Source organism: Mastigoproctus giganteus, chromosome 1 (assembly GCF_048544385.1).
Source record: "Mastigoproctus giganteus isolate SK-2022 chromosome 1, ASM4854438v1, whole genome shotgun sequence".
Classification (NCBI taxonomy): Eukaryota; Metazoa; Arthropoda; class Arachnida; order Uropygi; family Thelyphonidae; genus Mastigoproctus; species Mastigoproctus giganteus.
In genome coordinates, this window is record NC_143575.1 from 230,478,280 (window position 1) to 230,497,792 (window position 19,513).

Genomic DNA, 19,513 nt, shown 5'->3' on the forward strand with positions numbered 1-19,513 from the left:
CTGTTTACGAGCGAGCAACAATACAAATGCTGTTACGACAAAGTACTTTTACCGGTAAATTTCATCGAACTTTTGCATGCTTCTCGCATGGGCTTTCTTTACCTTAGCCGATTGCACTTCTCGAGAATGATTTGGTAGGATTCATGGATAGTCTGAAGAATGGCAGCTACATTTTGTCCTGCCAGAAGGTTTTATTTACATTTGGAAACTAATAACCCAAGAATAATGTATACACTGGGAGGGGAGGCGGACGGAAGTAGAGTTTGAAGGGTGAAGTATAGTATTCCAAATTTTTTTCTGAGATAGCTGTTTGATTCATTAGCATTAGCATTAGTAGAGGCATTTGATGCAAGAAAGCAAGCTTATGCAGCATCAGCCAAAAAAAAAAAAAACCCACTTCCACTTCACCCCTCTGTTCGTTCAAAATACCTGTCCAGCTGAGCCTTAAACTTATTTAGGCTATCAACCTCCACCACAAGGGATGGAAGTCTGTTCCACCAACCAACCACCCGCTGGCTAAAGGCAAATTTCCGCACGTCTATCCTACCTTTCCTCAATCTGTCTTTCCTCAATTTGAATTTATGCCCTCTCAGGTGATTTTTCTGAGCTAGAGGAAGAATCCCATCAGCATTGAGCATGCTTAAACCATTCAAGGCTTTATACACCTCTATCAGATCACCTCGCTGGTGCCTAGTCTCCAGACACTGTAATTTGCAAAACTTAAGCCTTTCTTCATAAGAGCACCCCTTTGTTCCATTCACTAATCTTGTTGCCCTTCTCTGTACTCGTTCCAGCAGCTCTACATCCTTCTTGAAATGAGGCCTCCAGACCTGTATACAGTACTCTAGGTGTGGCCTGACCATTGCCTTATACAATGGAATAATCACCTCCTTATCCCTGCTGGAAAAATTCCTGTATATCATTGACAATACTCCATGAGCTACTCTTGCAGCCGGTCTGCACTGCTCAGAGAACTTCATATCTGCCTGCACAACCACCCCCAGGTCCCTTTCATTCTCTACCACTGTCAGTGTAGTACCACAGAGTTGATACGTTGCTCTGGGGTTGCTGTTTCCCATGTGTAGTACTTTACATTTGTCAATGTTAAACTTCATTTGCCACCTCTCAGCCCATCTGCTCAACCTTTCCAGATCCTGTTGCAGCAGCATAGTGTCAGTAGTGTCCTTGACAACCCTGCCAACCTTTGTATCGTCTGCAAACTTGGACATTAAGCTTGATATACCATCATCAATATCATTTATAAATACAGAAAACAGTAATGGACCCAACACTGAGCCCTGAGGGACTCCACTAATAACATTAGTCCACGATGAGCAGTGTCCATTGATTACCACTCTCTGTCTTCTCCCCCTCAACCACCCCTTTATCCATAGCAGCAATTTGCCTCCAATGTCACACTGCTCCAATTTGTGTAGGAGTCTTCCATGTGCAACAGTATCAAAAGCCTTTCTAAGATCCAAGTATATAATATCAAAGTTATTCCCTGCATCCAGTTCTTTTGTGACTGCATCATAGTATCCAATCAAGTTGGTCAGGCAAGACTTCCCCTTAACAAAACCATGCTGTGTCTGAGCTATAACTGAAGTCTTGTCTAAATGATCCTGCAGTGCTTCTTTAACCAGTGCCTCCATTAATTTTCCTGGAACAGAAGTTAAGCTCACAGGTCTATAATTACTTGTGTCAGCCTTTGATCCTCCTTTGTGAATTGGGGTCACATTTGCACATTTCCAGTCTATGGGTACCTCCCCTGAGTCCAAGGAAGCTCTCATAATTATGGCTAAGGGTTTGCTTACTTCCTTTGCTGCCTCCTTTAATATAACTGGATAGATCCCATCCACCCCGGGTGCCTTTCTTGTGTTTATCTTCAACAGTTTCTCCTCCACTTTACTCCCAGTTATTTCAAGATTCTGTAGCTTACTGCTAGAGTTGAATACACCTCTGGCATTCCCCTTGCTGAATAACTCCTCATGTGTGAATGTCGATGCAAAATATTCATTTAGTTTGTTAGCTACCTGAGCAGGATCATCAACAGTTGACCCATCAATATCAAGTGGACCAATCTGATTCATCCCCTTCCTTCTAGAGTTTACATAAGTAAAGAACTCTTTGCTGTTTTTCTTTGCATCCCTTGCCAAGGATTTCTCGTAATCTGCCTTCGCCTGCCTAACCTCCTTTGTAACTTGGTTGCATATCAACTTGTATCTATCATAGGCGTCTGTGTCATGTGTTAATTTGTAAGTATCCCATGCATTTTTCTTCTCTGCCATATGCCTCATTAGTTCATCTGACATCCATTTTGGCCCAAACCTTGAACAATATTTCTTAGTTGGTATGTAAAGCCTAGTAGCTTCCAAGATAAGTTCTTTGAATGCTTCCCATTTTGAATTTGCTGTTGGTAACATCATCAGTTGGTCCCACTGTATAGAATTTAAATACTGTCTCAGTCCATCGTAGTCGCCTTTACGGAAGCAATAACCCTTCCCTTTACCCCTAATGGTAGTTACCTCTTTGAGTAAATCCCACTTCAGCATACTGTGATCACTGCCACCTAGTGGTTCATTTATCTGCAGATTCTTAATGCATGAAAAATCACTGCTGATAATCAAATCAAGAGTATTACTCCCTCTAGTTGCCTCCCGAACATGCTGATGTAGAAAACAATCATCCAATAAATCCACAAAAGCCCTGCTAGTGCGTGAGTAACCAGCCCCCAAATTCCAGTCAATATCTCGGAAATTAAAATCTCCCATTATAAGACTCTCTGATTTACTGGCCCACTCTATTTCCCTGTACAGTTCCTTATTATACTCATCAGAGTCATTAGGCCTATAGCACACTCCTACTCTCAATTTTGATCTCCCAATGCTTATGTCACACCAAACTGACTCAACACTGCACTGTCCAGCGATGTCGAATGGCTTCACTTCCTTGGATTTTATGTGTTTCTTAACTAATAGCATAACCCCTCCCCCCTTCCTATCCTGTCTATCCTTTCTGTAGACGTTGTACTCCCCAAATTGCAGTTCTGCATCCCTTATATCTGTGTGACACCACGTCTTTGATATCCCAACAATATCTGCCTTTGATGTTTTGAGCAATACCTCAAATTCATCAAATTTATTTACTAAACTCCTAGCATTGGTGTACACGCAAGTATACCTGCACCTGTTTCTATTCTTAGCTACCCTAACACAACCCATGTGTTTACTTGTACCGCAATGGCTCCCAGCAGTCTCTGAAATACCATGCATCTTGTTTTTCAGGCTTCTGCTCATTCTAATAGAAGCAGTGCAAGAATCTCTTTCACCTCTGCCAGTGGCTACTGTCAGTCTATTGGTCTTTGTTTTCTTTGTTAATGAGCATTTAGCATTCCAGAAAGCTGGAATTCTTATAGAATAGTGCCTGTGTTCAAGAAGGCTTCTCTTTATGAGTTAAAGGAATATCACTTTGCTAAATCTTAATGGTGAAAATGCATTTCCATCTACTTGCACATTTCCATTCGTAGGTATTTGTTTCTGAAAGGACGGTGGTATAGAAATGTACATATTTTACTATTTCACAATGGTATGGCATTGTGAAATGGTAAACTATGTACGTTTCTTCAGTATTCGGTATTGCTTTTTACTGTGCTCTTCACACTACTTGGATATGAATTTTGAGTGATGAAATGGTGTGGCAGTAAAGCTAACTTCTGCTACATGCATTCCAGATCTCACTTCTTTTGAACTTACAGTATATTCATTGGTGGAAATGGCAGTTGATGAAAATTTTTTGTGGGAATGAACACATTGATATATGAAGTTCATCGCTTTCCATAAAATCCAAAGGGTTGCTGTATTACCCTAAACCTTATATGTAACAAAGTCTAAAGCAGTTCGATAATTTTTTTCATTAATAGTGTCATTCGGTTGTAAGGGTTATCCATTAGTGTTTGTATCACTGTAACTATGAAAACAGAACAGATGATATCAAATATTGGTGACATTTTTAGACATGTGGCAGAAGGTAGTTTCATTGTGATATATAGTGACATTTGAGTAGCATACAGCATTTATTGGGGTGGTGCATTTTTATCTGCATTGTACACTCAAAAATAAGGTTTATACAAAGAACCCTCATACTTTGGATGAACTGGAGCAAAATGCCAAGAACTGCATTAGTCCTATTGGTGAACATCTTCTATATGGAGTTGCATCACATAACCTGAAAGAATGAATGTGTGTCTACATGAGTGAGGCAAGCACTTCAGCACATTCTGCAATACTTTTCATTAATGGGAATGAGCTAAAGTAAATGATCCTAATCTATTATGTGAGAGATTAAGCTGTTTTACTGAAAATGATGCATCTAAATTGTGTACTCCAATACGCACAGTCAGATGTGGTCAACCTTGGTGTGAGGGACATGAAACTGAGGCTAAGCAATTCCCATGACTTGCATAATCACCAGACTTAAATGTTATTGTGCCACTGTAGCATATTTGGTTAGGAGATTGAGAAGCGGATTTTGTTCACCTTCACTCAAGGAGTTTGTAATGTGCCTCTATGAAGAATGGTCTGATATTCCTCTTACGACAGTTAAAGATTTATTTGAATCTATTCCATGTAGAATACAAGCTGTTTTAAAAGTAAAGGGGCCCCAACACCATATGAGTGCATACCTTTAACTCTTATCAGGTGTTTCCATTATTTTGTTCACCCTTGTACATAAAAAACATAAATAAAATTAATATGACTAATATTATGAAATGATTAATTTACCCTTCTGGGAGAGGGGGGTATTAGGATTGGAAGTGAAAAAGAGATAACTAACTCCCAATCATTTCATACTGCTATTTCTCATCCAAAGGGATGAGAAATAGCCATATGAAATGATTTCAAATGTTCAAATTAAAATGTTTGGAAGTTAGTCATGCTCTGAAAACAAGGGTGTTGGAAAACAGGATGAATTTCCTTGAGGGCAACTGTGTGGTTGAAACTGGGGTCTAAAGTAACTGATTAAGGATTATGAAATAAAGAGTGGGAAGAAAGACCATAAGCTAAATCAGGAGGAAACTACGACTGAAGTTGAAGAAAAGCCCATAGTAATGAAAGATGACTTATGGGAAGGTGTAGAGACATAGAGGATTCAAGATTCCCTTCTCTCTACCTGTACTGCACTATTCTGTGTTGGACACATAGAGGACTGCACAATAGGTAGAGAGAAAGGAATCTTGAGTAATGTGAGTAAAGGAATACTGAGTAATGTGATTCTCTTCTAGGCTGCTGGCTGGAGCTATTGGACAGTTTTGTCTAATGCATCTTCTAAGTTTGCCTGGGGTTTCTGTGGGAATAAACTATGACATGTTGTATCAGTGAAGTTCCCTTGTTCTTTGTTGATATTGAGCCCTCTGAAGCACTTGATAAAGGAAGCTTCTTTAAAGAAGCTTCCTTTATTAAGCTCCTTGCAGTTAAGGGTATGGGATGCAGTTTTGGATTTGTTAATTCACTAATATTGTATATCCTTCCAGTGTTCTCCATTCTTTTTCTAGTCTTCTGTGTCTGTGATAGATCACGAGAGTATTGCAGGTACTAGATTAGAATTCTGGGGTTGGATGGCTTTTGATTGTTCCCAGAGAGCTTCTGTTTTAATTTTCCTGTGTAGAATGTGGATATATTATAGGCTTTGACTACTTTTGCAATGGTGCTGCTGCCTTATGCTGGAATATATGTTATAGTGAGGTGGTCTTTCTGTTCCTTCTCTGAAGGATTATTGAAGTTGAAAGTTTTATTGATGATCTGGTCTCTGGGATATCATGGGTGTTCATTCTTTTTTGGCTGTTAATTTGATGGTGTTGATTTCCTGTTGGAGAGCTTGTGGTTGGTTGCATGCTATTAGGGCTCTAATAATATAATCTGATGATTCCTATCATGGTATAATGTGTGATCTGATGACTCCTATCTTAGTTGAGATTACTGTGGGACGATTTGAAGTTCAGGATACATCCTCTATTTGTGAGTTTTCTTGAGTTTTCCTGTTTAATCATTCGATGTTTTGGTTATAAGTATGTCTATCAACAATAACTGTTTGTTCTCTTCTAATTCATCTTGAAGTTGATTCTGTGGTATAAACTGTAGAAGCTGGTGAGGTGATCTTTACCATGGTTCCAAACGAGAGATGTCAGCATATCTCATCCGTATTTTCAGTTTTAATGGTTTCTGGTCTGTGAAGGTTTCCCTAGATGACTGATAAAGATTTCTGCAGAGAGTGAATTTCCCATGCTGAGAATTTAATGACAGAAGAAGAAGCCATTGAAGGTGAAGTAAATATGGATAGATCAGTGAAATCTAGAATGTCTAGATCTGGGTTTGGGGAAATCCATAACTGCTTCTACAGGTAAGTTTTAGTCCATCATGGGCTCCTTCGCTGCATTTCCTTAGGTTATTAACAGTATTTTGTTTATAAATCTACAATGACCTGGACAGAAATGTTTACATGGGTTTCCCAAACCCATAACCATGTCAGGCATTCTAAAACTAATTCTCTAAACTACCAATTTGTCAAAATTTTTCTCACTATAAATAGTTTCATTTGTATGGCATTTTTATTGATAAGTACAGTAAAACAGTAACACAGTTATTAATCTTAAATTTATATTGAATGATTGTGATCCACTTCTCTCTACGTGGCAATATTGGTACTGCAAATATGTATTGAGAGCGGTTCAAATGAAATTTAAAAGAATTTAAGAGACGAAACCCATTTAAATTCATTGTAGGATGGAGTGTATGAATGGGCCGAAAGGTTAAAAATGGTGTTCATAATCTGGAAGATTCTGTCTGACCTAGCCAGACTAATGCATTTCCATTACACTATGTTGCTGCTTGGTATGAAGCTGTAAAGGATAATTTCCTAGGCTGTATAGTGTGTAGGTATAACATGAATGCATTACTTTCAGCCTGAAGATAAGCAAGCCAGCAAAAGCGTGGTATTGTTCCAGCTCCTCAAAGCTGAAGAAATTCCAAGTCGTGCGATCCATAGGAAAGGTAATGCTAACTACATTTTGGGATAAAAATTAGGTTATTTTGGAGAATTACCTGAAGGATGGAGAGAGGTCAACAGTGCTTCTTACTGTAATATAGCTATAAGCTATCTGGGGCCAATGCAGACCAAAAGTAAAGGGTTGATCTCAAAAGGATTTTGTTTATGGTATGAAACATACCATAAACTATCCTTATAATGCAAATGCAATTGTTAATACCATTCAAGATCCAGCATTTTGAAGTGCCCTGTACCCTCTTTATTTCTCTGACTTGATTCTATCTTTTTGGATGACTTTAAGTGACTGGAGGGTGGAAAAAGCACTTTCACCCCAGTGATGAAGTAAAAAAATGCGATGCACAAATTATCCAATTCACAACCAAAGAAATTCTTCTAGGCATTAGTTTTATTATGGAAGACATGTGGGAAGAGGCAAGTCCTATGTTAAAAAAATATTGAGGTTCCTTATAACAGGTTTAAATAAAGACTTGTTTATTTAACTTTTGCTGTTTTCATTTGAACTATCCTCATAATTTTAAGAAATTAATGCTATGACAGGTGTTGCTTCTTTTTTCCTCAGGACCTTGTAAACACATCCCCATTTACATAGTGCTGTATTCACAAGTAACAGCAAATCATGGCAGCAAACCCTTTCCAGACAGAAGTAGTTAAATGTCTAGCTTTTGCTGTAGATATCATCCAAGGTATGAGGATCTGATCCTTCTAATTGACTATAAGTCAAGAAGTAGAACCTCCTTTAGTAGTCTCCTACAGTGCCTGAGGGGAACTGTAAGCAATACATGGCATGAATTAAATGGCTAAAATTGCTGCTGAATTACTTCACCATTTTTATGACTTCTCCCCTTCATTCTTTAGCAAATCAACATTTGATACTAGTATAGAAGCTCTGCAGAAGACTTTAGAAGGGCTGGATCTGGATGATCAACAGAGAAAGAGACTAGAAGCTTTCTTAACTCAGAAACAAAAAGTGGGAGAGTTGAATGTTGATGATTTTGAAAAGCTAGGAGAGTTAGGAGCGGGAAATGGAGGAGTCGTAACAAAAGTTTTGCACAAACCCACTGGGCTAATTATGGCAAGAAAAGTAAAGTTCATTATATTATATTTTTAATGTTAACTTTTTAATGTTTTATATGGATAAATTATGATAACAATTATAATGAAAGATATAAAGGCACTTTGCATAATTTTATTTATTTATGGTACAGGTAGTTCTCGACTTTACGAGTTAATTCGTTCCTAGTGGGTGCTCGTAAAGCAGGAATCAATTTCCCATAGACATAAGGTTAAAAATAAGGATTACATTCCCAACAATGAAATTAGTTAGCTAATTAGCTTATGTTTAAACAATGATTGATTTATCGAAAGAAATTAAAACGTAGTCTGTAAAATCAAGCAGATTATAATAATAGAGAAAGTATTTTCGACTTACAAATGTTAAAGAATGTTTATTCTTCATCATCATCGACTAAATGCACACACGTTGATCACTCATTATTGGCTCGGCGTTCGTTGGTTTATTGCACAAGGAGTCGTCTTCTTCAGAAATGTTTCAAGAAGCGTTTGTTTCCAAGATAATCTTCTCTTTCAATTATAAATTTTACGATTGCATGCATAAGCATTTTTTACGGCTCACACAAATTGCAATTAACACGATTCGTGTGGAGTAACAAGTTTACGAAGCTTTAAAAAAAAGGAATGAAGAGAAGATTCTGAAAATTTATTACGTTTTTTATACGATTGAAGATTTCAGTAAAGGGCAAACACATTTCACCATAATAACGTAAAAACCCACACAATTCCAGCTATTGGTATTTTCACAAATGCAATAACATCAAGTTTGTTACCCGTTTATAATTGCTTGCAGAGAGGGGCGGCATTCCTCCATGTGATGTGGGCACCACACCTCGACCCCTGCTTACGTTGGGTTATACCCAACGGTTATATCCAGGTTATACCCAGGATTACTAACAGTCCCACCATCGTGAAGGTGCAAGCAGAGGATTTGGCTGTCACAGACCGTCCAGACTTCGCCGAAATTGGGTTCACTTGACTTGAGTGTCACCCGAATATCAGTTCCATCAGCATTTTAGATTAGGTAGCAAGTACAGCTTGTCTGACATATCTGAGAGAATGTCTGTGACAACTTTGCAGTAACAGAAAAGCTCAATAAACCGGAAAGTGCAAATTGTTTTTATTGTTTTATGGTCGTGACTTCCAGAAATGTGCTTTCGAAAAATATCACAAAGCCATTCAAAATTGGTTCTTATAACAGAAACAGTGAAAGTTTAGTGTGTTTAATGATTTGAATTGGTAACTAATACAATTTACAAACCATGCTCACGACCTTTTATATGGCCTTAAGGTCACGCTCGTGACCTTAAAAATGACATTTTAGAGAAATAAATAGCTTAGTTATACAGCGAAAATTTCAACTTTTGAGATCTTGAAATGAATTACCAAAAAACAATGTGTTATTGGGTTCACATTACAATATTTTAACGATACGATGGTGTCTCTAGAACTGATTAATATCGTAAAGCAGGGTACACTGTATTGTATAGCTACACACATGGTTTGGAATGTGGTATTTTTGAATGTTTAACATTCATTTTTTGCAATTAATATTCATATTTTTGATTTTGTCGATACTTTGATACTTGGGGGGGGGGAACTCTTAAACCCAGGAACTCGTAAAGCTAGAATTGCCTGTATTTAGATATGTTCTAAAGAATTTCTTAGAAGTAATTCTAAGGAATCCTTCTATTTTCACTAAGTGCATTTATATAGGGTGATTCAAAATTTGTGCAACTGAAAATGAACTAATTTCTTATTTTGGTAACCATGTCCAATTCTTGCAACACTGCATATCTACACATTCAGAACAGTGGTTGTAATACATTTTCACAAACTCACTCATGCTGGTTTGTTCTTGACAAAGCCACCATGACATATTCTCTGTTTGAACATGTGTTTACAGTCAAACACTACTTTTGTTAAAATTTGAGTGTCAAAACTGAATTCCAAGAAAAATATCTCAGTTCACCAGCAATACCAAGTAGATAAACAATTTCAATACTAATAACCTGATATATGCAAAGGCCATTAAAAAGTTATTCCTCCATCACTATCATATTCATGTAATATAAGACCTTAAAAAAGAAGTTGATAAAATAAAAATATTGTATAATTATCTCTGGTTTCACATCTTTATTAATTTAAATGAAATTGGCATTTTGGATTGGGTTTTCTTCAGTAAAACACCATCCAAAATTCCAGGATTCAGGATAGCTGGATATAGAGTAATGAAAATCCTCATTTTTTTTTCATTACAAGAAGAGCTCCAATCACTTGTCTATGTGAAATAGCACCCCTTTGAGGTGCTGTTTCACATAGCCAAGTGATTGGAGCTCTTTTCTTTGAGAGAGGTGATGGAGAACACAGCTGATGGAAATATATACTATAGTTTATTACATCAGTTTGTTACATTACATGACAGCGACAAATATTATTGTTCGTTTCAGAAAGATAGAGATGGGTTGTCACATCTAATGAAAAAAGCAAAGAAATTTTTGGTGATTATGTTATTTCTGAAAATTTGTGATCCTGAAGATCTCCAGATTTATTATTGTCAGATTATTATTTGTGAGACTTATTGTGAAAGGCAGAGTTTATAAAAATAATCTGTATACATTAGAGGAAAATTAAAAGCCAATATATAGAATGAAATTGTGCACACAGACATTCAAATGGTACAAAATCATTGAATATGCAGATGTCTGTGTGCATTTGAGAGGTTGGACATTTCCAACATTTATTGTAACTTTTTAAAAATTACTTATCTTTAGTTAACTTATAATTACTTATCCCCAAATTTATGCCTCTTCCCTTGCTCATATGTCGATTAGAACAATTGACAATGACTCCTTGTACTGGGATCATTCAAAAAAAGTAAACAAGGTATACAGGCCAAAATAAATTTTCAGTAGAGATGGAACTGATTTATTTAAAAAAAAAAGCCTGAAGATTATTTGTTGCCAAGGAGGAAAAAGTGTGTCAAGATTTAAGAAATCAAAAGATTGCTTAACTTTTTCCTAAGAAAGAATGTGGCAGGAAATTAAACTTAGGCAAGTGCTAATTTATAGCCACCATTAAAAGCTACCTGAGGCCAAGGTTGCTTGTTCTTTGCAAAGTAAATACGAAAGCTCAGATTACAGAGACAGTTTTTCAAGGATAGTATGCGGATTATATTGTACATCTGTTAGCAAAGATTGTATTGAAAATAACCACACACATAAAATGCTATTAATCTGAAAGGATATTTTCTTGAATAACGCTTTGGGACATTCACAAGATGTACAAGGTTTGTCTGAAGACAAAGTTAAGATTGTTTTTGTACTTCCAAGTACAAATGCACTGAAAAAAATCTATGGATCAGGGTTATTTCAAATTTTAAGCCTATTATTCTAGTTGAACGTTTTCTAGAGTAAAATGAGGGTGGAGCTCCAGCTCTAAAACAATTTTGGAAAGAATTCAACATCTTTAAAGCTATAAATATCATTCCAAATACATGAGGGGTATGTGCTCATTGGTATCATAGTGCTTATAATCACCAGCTGTCCTCCTACAAATGACATTGAACTACGTGAGTTGCTGCTCAGGTAACCTATATTGGAAAATGTTTATGTATAAATGTCTTGAAAATATGGTCAGAATAACTGTAGTAACTTCAGAAGAGTTGAAGAAACTGCACAGTAAACCCAAGCTGAAACTGTGCAATTAGGCAAATGCTTAGGCTTTGGAGAAAGGTAAACACTTAGGGAACTTCAGAAAGATATTTTGAAGAATTGATTCTCACATCAGGAGACATGGATAAACAAATAGTTTAGTCAGCTGGATAGACTCAGAGACGGAAAAAGGGATGGAGAAATTCTTATTAATAAATTCTAATAAATTAATAAATTTTAAATATAAATATATAAAAAATATACATATACTCTCTTCTAATAATTTTTAAAGCCTGTGAGTGTTAGCTTTTTTCATTGAATGTTTGTAATATTCTTTTAGTGATCTAAATGCTTTGTTTTAAAGGGCTTGAGAAGGTACAGATAGTATTGATAACCAAACCATTAACTGCTTAAGTAATATTAAAAGATTTTTAATGTTCAGGAATGAAATATATATTTATGGCGTTGTGTCTATGGGAAAATAATCCTCAATATGCATCTTTTTTCTTAATATCCAGCCTCGATGAACCCAATTAAGGAAGTAAATTGAGAGATATGTATACTGATATTTGGGTTGTGCAAACAGCTGATAATTTGCGAATTTTGCAAATTATCAGCTGTTTTATGCTGTATAAAAGTTATGTTTGTTTGTTATTTGGTTTTTAGGAGCATTAGCAACTAAGGCCATATTGCTCCGGGAATATGCGGTGGTCATTCCCTGACCTTTCCGCATCCTCCATATTTGGTGGTGACAGGCTCGAACCCCGGTTTAATCAAGAAGCGTGTGCTACGCACTGCTGCTCCTTCCCACCTGGCTACGGAGGCACCTATAATATAATATAAAAGTTATACTATTTCACACATCTTCAGTGATAATATGCTTCCACTGCAAAAATTAAATAATATTAAAAAGGGGACCATCTTATTGCCAACTTTGGGTAGGTTTGACTGATTTGAAACTTAATTACAAATAAAATATCTTAGAAATAGTAATATTTTCCTAGCTGTGGGTTTGCCATTCACAGATTTGATTAGTTGCAGAAAACATGCATTATTAGTTATCATATATCTAGGCACTTGATCATTTGTGATTGGTCATAATGCTAACCTTTCACACTGAGAATTGGTATCCTGTACTCAAATGCAGATACACAGGTGCTAATTTATTTCATTTTTCACGAAATTGTTAAGTTTCATTGCTTCATTTTGACATTATATGTTAAAATGCATTATATATTTTGTGTTTATTTATTTTATTTTTTAGTTGATCCATTTGGAAGTAAAGCCAGCCATTCGAAATCAGATTATCCGTGAATTAAAAGTTCTTCATGAATGTAATTCTCCTCACATAGTGGGATTTTATGGAGCTTTTTATAGTGATGGTGAAATCAACATATGTATGGAATATATGGTAAATATGAACATATATATGGAATATGTGCATGTTTTGATTTGTTCATTCAGTTAGTATATAGCAGAGCTGTGGTGCTCAATACATTTTACGTTGATATCAATATTTGTAGAAGAATAAGAGAAATTTACCTCAATATGGTACATAGAACACTTCTGTATGATTCTCTCCAGAAATTAAAACGAATAAAAGATTAACGCAAAATGATTACAGTAAAAAATCAATTGAACACAATTCAAAAATTAATTAAAATTCAGAAAACAATTTAAAAAATGTAATTAAAAAATCAATTAATGGTAAACATAAATTTTTAAAAACGATTTTCCTTCCTGAAGCAGACAATGCTTTTTTGACTGTGTCATGATCACAGGAATGGAAATTACAGCGTGAGTGAGCTTGAATCTTAAATAGAGAGATTATTCAATGCCATGAAACGCTGCAATTATTTGCCTTCATGCATGCACGTAAAAAGACCACAAATCGAAGATTAGACATGGTCGACAAATGTTAATAGAATTCTCATGTAATTTAATTTCAATGGCTTCTGCAATTAATAGTCTCATATAATTATGTTGGACACTAAGTATTTTGGCCTCGTTAAATAAAAATGTATGTTTTTCGTTAATGGCATGAAAGGCCAATTCTGACGCTGCTGAACGAGTACGAACTGATGCCGCGTGCCATGTTTTATGCAAACAGTGAGCAGGAATCACGTAGATCCTTGATAAGACGACTTGCATTCACTGCAAGAAATGTTGTATACCAAGTCATTTATTTGTGCTGTGAAAGAGGAAAAGACTGAGCGATTGTTCAGTATAGTGTGTAATTTCTGTATTGGACTGGCCACACTTAAAAATGGTATCTTTAAAGAATCTGTTAAGCTGCTTGTGCCACTGTTCAACGTATGGGACAGAAATAAAGTATTTTTTGATGTTACTATTGTTTGCTGTTGTAGTTTTTTGTATCCTGTCCTTAGCTTGTGTCTCAATTCAGTTTATTGTAGCAAGGGGGGTAACCCCTGTTCAGTAATCTGCTGGTTAATATTTGTATTTCTGAGTCAAAAGCAGATTCTGTTGTTGAATATTTATAGGCATTGAGAAACTGATTAAGATAATAGCTCTTTTGAAGGTGAACGGGTGATAGCTGTTATAATGTAGAAGCATACCGGTGTTTGTTGGTTAACGATAGATGTTAAATTGGATTTTAATTGCGTCCTGAGTAAGCTTGAAATTTAGAAAATTTAATGATTTAGTATTCGTATTTTCCCTTTTCAATGTAAAATTGAGTCTAGGATGAATATTATTAAACAAATGTAAAATGTCTTGAATATCGATAGTAGCATATGTTTAATGTTAAACATGTAGTAATGAGCCATAGAATTTAGAGCCAACTACAACTGACATGTTAGAGTCAATATCATTGAATTTTCTGAATCAGAGTATTGTAAATATTAAAGATTATTGTAACAAAAATTCAAAAAAAAAAAAAAAAAAAAAAAAGAAAAGAAAGAAAGAAGAAAAAAAAAACTTATGTTAGTTAGATATGATAGATGCTGTTTTAAAAAATATCACTCTGTGGATGCTAAAGTAGACAGAATTTATAGTGAATGTTAACAAGTTTATATGAAATTTTACTTTTCTCCCCCCCCCCCCCCCACATTTTAACAGGATGGAGGATCTTTGGATTTGGTTTTGAAAAAAGCAGGTCGCATTCCTGAGCAAATATTAGGGAAAGTGACTATAGCAGTAAGTACTTTTAAACATTTTAAAAGTTAATATTTACATACATTGCTAGCTTCAGAAAATATTTATGAATGTATTTATTGGAACATGGAGGTAGAAACCAACTTAAAATTGTTTATTCATCCAGTCCTGACTGCTCCAATTTACAGTGTTCCAAAATAATCACATTTGAGATTTTGGACTTAATTTATAAAATAAGTTGTTCTAGATTATATTTGACACTGGTAGTGCTGATGTGATTGTTATTGTTAGTTTAACAATTTTTTTAACTAAATTTAGTTTATTAACATTAAATAGTGTCAGGCTATGTAAGGTGTGAGCTTATGTAATCTATTGTTTTTGGTATGTTTGTTTCCTATTGTGAGTGGGCAAGTAGGGTAACTTTTCTGCCTCAATTTTAAACATTTATAGCATAGCCATTTATGAATATTTCCTGTGTATTAATGTTACAAGTTTCTTGAATGTCCATATACATTCGAAACAGTTGTCCTGTCTCACTTTTTAAATGTAAAGCAGATTTGCCTTTTTAAAATTTGAAAAGATATTAGGAACTTAGTCAAAACCATGGATAATGGTATTTATCTTTGAGTTGAACATAAGCCTAAGTTTTAAGCTTGAGTACTAAACTGTGGTCTTCAGTAGTAGCAGAAAGATCCCCAGGATCAAAATGGAATGCAGTAAAACATCAATAAGTAAACTATTGTACAAAATTCTGTTTTATTATTAATAGTCTATATACAATTTCTGTGTACTATATCTCTTGTATTTTAATTTATTTTGAAAAAAAATGCAGGTAAAGAAAATATTCCCATTAAAATACATTTTTTTGTTGGAAATTAGATTTAATCTACATTTTGATGTAGATGCTTTCAGAAAATTCTATTTCTTATGTCAATCATGGACTGCCTGTGTTATCTTTATAATTAGCATTAGTAAAGGCATATGATGCAAGAAAGCAAGCTTATGCAGCATCAGCCAAAAAAACCCCCTCCGATTTTGCCCTTCCATTCATTCCAAATGCCGGTCCAGCTCAGCCTTAAATTTATTTAGGCTATCAACTTCCACAACAAAAGATGGAAGTCTGTTCCACCAATCAACTACCCTCTGGCTAAAGGTAAATTTCTGCACATCTGTCTTTGCTCAATTTGAATCTATGCTCCCTCAGGTTCTTAATCTGAGCAAGAGGAAGAATCCCATCAGCATTCAGCTTGCTCAACCCATTCAAGGCCTTATACACCTCGCAGGTGCCTACTCTACAGGTGCTGCAACTTACAGAACTTAAGCCTTTCTTGGTAAGAGCACCCCTTTGTTCCCCTCACCAGTCTTGTTGCTCTTCTTTGATAGTAGTTTTAAAAAAAAGTTTCATAACACATGCAGATGAAAGTTTACTTTTAACTCCAACTTTTGGAAGCTTATGTCATCATAATACACTCAGCAAAATAACAGTAATCTAAACAAAAATGTAAAAAAATGCCACTAGGTCAGAATATGTATGTCTGCATTTCTGAACAGATACAATAGGAGGGTTACATGCTGAAAGCCTTGTGGATTAACTCAAAGCTTGAGAGAGTCATCAAGGCTGTGGGAGGGGGGGGGGATTTTTATCAGTGTGCCACGCTTGTAAGTAGAAAGAATCTATTTTGCAGAGACGGTGAAAAGTTGGTGCAAGGATTTTTGTACTTTTCATTGCTCTTTCTCGTGCTTTCTTTTTCTGCTCCATTAGACTGACCAGCTCTGTATTCATCCATCTCAGAATCCTCCTTGAGCTACATTTTCTTAATGGTATATATGTAGGGCTTCAGTGATTATTGCTTTTAAGCTATGATTCTAATGTATTTGTCCTCCCTCTGCCATCCGCCCAATTAATAGATGCCATTTAGCACCTTAAACTGTCATATTCCCCTTTTCTGAAATTAAAATGTGTGCCTTTTCCTTTAACTATTGCAAAACATCTTTCTTCATCTTCCAACTAAGACTGCATGATCACTACTGCCAATAGTTCCTGTACGTTAAGCCCTGTGATGTCATCTGATTCGTAAATAATGATGGGAGTCACGAATATTCTTACCTTAATATTTTCTCTAATGTGCTGGTATGAATAATCATCATCTAGTTTGTTTAAAAATTTGATTCCCCGTGGTGAGTTCCCTCTCTTACTTATTCCAGTCAATTTAGGGACAGATTGAAGTCACTCATAATAAGATATTCCATTCGTTCTTGCTTGTCCATTCTATCTGCAAATAGAGACTCATCATACTCTTCACAAACCTCTGGCGTGCCTCCGTAGCCAGGTGGGAAGGAGCACCAGTGTGTAGCACACGCTTCTTGATTAGACCGGGGTTCGAGCCCGTCACCACCAAATACGGAGGATGCGGAAAGGTCAGGGAATGACCACCGCATATCCCCGGAGCAATATGGCCTTAGTTGCTAATGCTCCTAAAAACCAAATAACAAACAAACAAACAAACAAACAAACCTCTGGCCTGTAGATTACTTTCACTCTCATTAAAAATACAACACTGCTAAAGCCATAAGTTGATTTGTAACAGTACCACAGAAAAGGTTAGGAAGGGCAAGGTTGAGTATGAGAAAGCAGTGGCTGAAAGAGCAAAGAAGGGGGACAAAATATTTTTCATGCATGAGAATACAAAGAAGAAAACAAATCAGATTAGAACCTTTGTGTACTGGGTGTGGAAAAGCCTTTGATAACCTAGGTGAAGTTGCTGATGAATCTGAGCAGTGCAGACATGCTGCCAGGACAGCTCATGGGTTTTTGTCAATAATATGCAGAAACTTTACTGTTAGGATAAGGAGGTGATTATCCCTTTGTATAAGGCCATGGTTAGGCTGCATCTTGAGTACTGCATACAGATCTGGCCTCACTTTAGGAAGGATGTATATCTGCTGCAACGGGTGCAGAGAAGGGCAACCAGACTTGTGAAGGGAACAAAAGGGTTCTTTTACGTAGAAAGACTTCAGTTCTGCAAATTGCAGTGTCTTAAGACTAGGCACCTGCTGGAGATCTGATTGAGGTGTTTAAAGCCTTGAATGGATTGAGTAAGCCAAATGTTAATGACATCGTTACACTTGCTGAGACCGTGTGTGTGTGTGTGTGTGCGCGCGCACGCACGCACGCACACAGGAGTAGGCATAAATTTAAATTGAGGACGGATGGTTGTAGGATAGATATGAAAGTTTGCCTTCAGCCAGCAGATGGTTGATTATTGGAACAGGCTTCCATCTATTGTGGAAGTGGATGGGTTGAATAATTCAAGGAAGAACTAGATAAGTTCTTGGAAGATATGGATGAGTGAATTGTGTAGTTTATTTTTTGGCTGATGCTATATAAGCTTGCTTTCTTGCATCGTTTGCCATTACCGCTACTATTAATGAATACGTACTTTGTACAGTAGACTTTCAGAATAATGGAACTTTCGAGGTACCGTTATTTTGATTTTTCCGTTATCTACAAAGTTTTATTTTTAATAAATTTAATGCAGAAAATAATGAGCCTAAATAAGAGATTAAGAATGCAATTTTATTAACTGCACATAAAAAACATAAACATGTTGATGATCCAATGTTGTATTCTGCCATTAATACATTCCTGCTTTTGCTCCATTTTATTTTCTTTTATTATATCAAGTTTAGTCTATGTGGGTAGCACAGTGGTTCTGTCACCGTCCTCCCCACACCAGGAGGAAAAGGCCGGGTTCGACTCTCAGACTTTCCAGGTGACCCTAATGTTTGGATTATACAGCCACGTAATACTCGACTTATGGAAATTTGACTTTAGTAAGTTTTTGCTGGCTGGTGTAAACTTAAAAAAAAATTTGTCAAAACGTATTTTGCATCCTGTAGGAATAAATGGAGGTATCGTGAAAATATCATAATGTGAACCCAATAACACTTTTTTTTTTTTTTTTTGTGTAATTCGTTCCAAGACCACAGAAGTTGAAATTTTCGCTATTTATTTCTTTAAAAGGTCATTTTTATAATGTAAATTGCGCTACACCTTCATCATCATCGTATGTTCCATTATAAGAATCAATTTTGAACACCTTTGTGATATTTTTCTAAAACACATTTCTGGAGGTCACTACCATAAAAGCCTGTGCCCGCCAAATACGGAGGATGCGGAAAGGTCAGTGAATGACCACCACATATCCCTGGAGCAATATGGCCCTAGTTGCTGATGCTCCTAAAAAAAAAAAAAAAAAAAAAAACCAAATAAAAAAAAAATAAAATAACTACCATAAAACCAAGGAGAGCAATTTGCACTTTCCATTTTATTGGGCTTTTCTTTAAAGCGCAATCTATTATAAATGGGTAGTAAACTCGATCTTATTGCATTTGTGATAATACCGATAACTGAAATTCTGTGGGTTTTTACGTTATGGTATTGCTGAGGCTACAATGCACCTCCCCAGAAAGCTGTGGTGACTAGAACATGGTTCGAAGAGCATTCCGCAGATTTTACCACCATGGAATGGTCTCCCCATTCACTAGACATGAATCCTGTGGAGCATCTTTGATATGCTGTGGAAAAGTACGTTCAAGCTTTGGATCCTCCA

The 19,513-nt window shown here is 36.1% G+C and overlaps 1 protein-coding gene across 1 annotated transcript in view; it reads left to right on the forward strand.

Moving 5' to 3' along the window:
- Dsor1 (mitogen-activated protein kinase kinase 1) overlaps positions 1-19,513 on the forward strand; it is a 148,141-nt gene that overhangs the window by 62,660 nt on the left and 65,968 nt on the right. Inside the window, exons 2-4 of the mRNA XM_090384733.1 lie at positions 7,918-8,143; positions 13,051-13,197; positions 14,865-14,942. Of these exons, the coding sequence (XP_090240859.1) occupies positions 7,918-8,143; positions 13,051-13,197; positions 14,865-14,942 (451 nt within the window). The remainder of the gene's footprint in view (positions 1-7,917; positions 8,144-13,050; positions 13,198-14,864; positions 14,943-19,513) is intronic.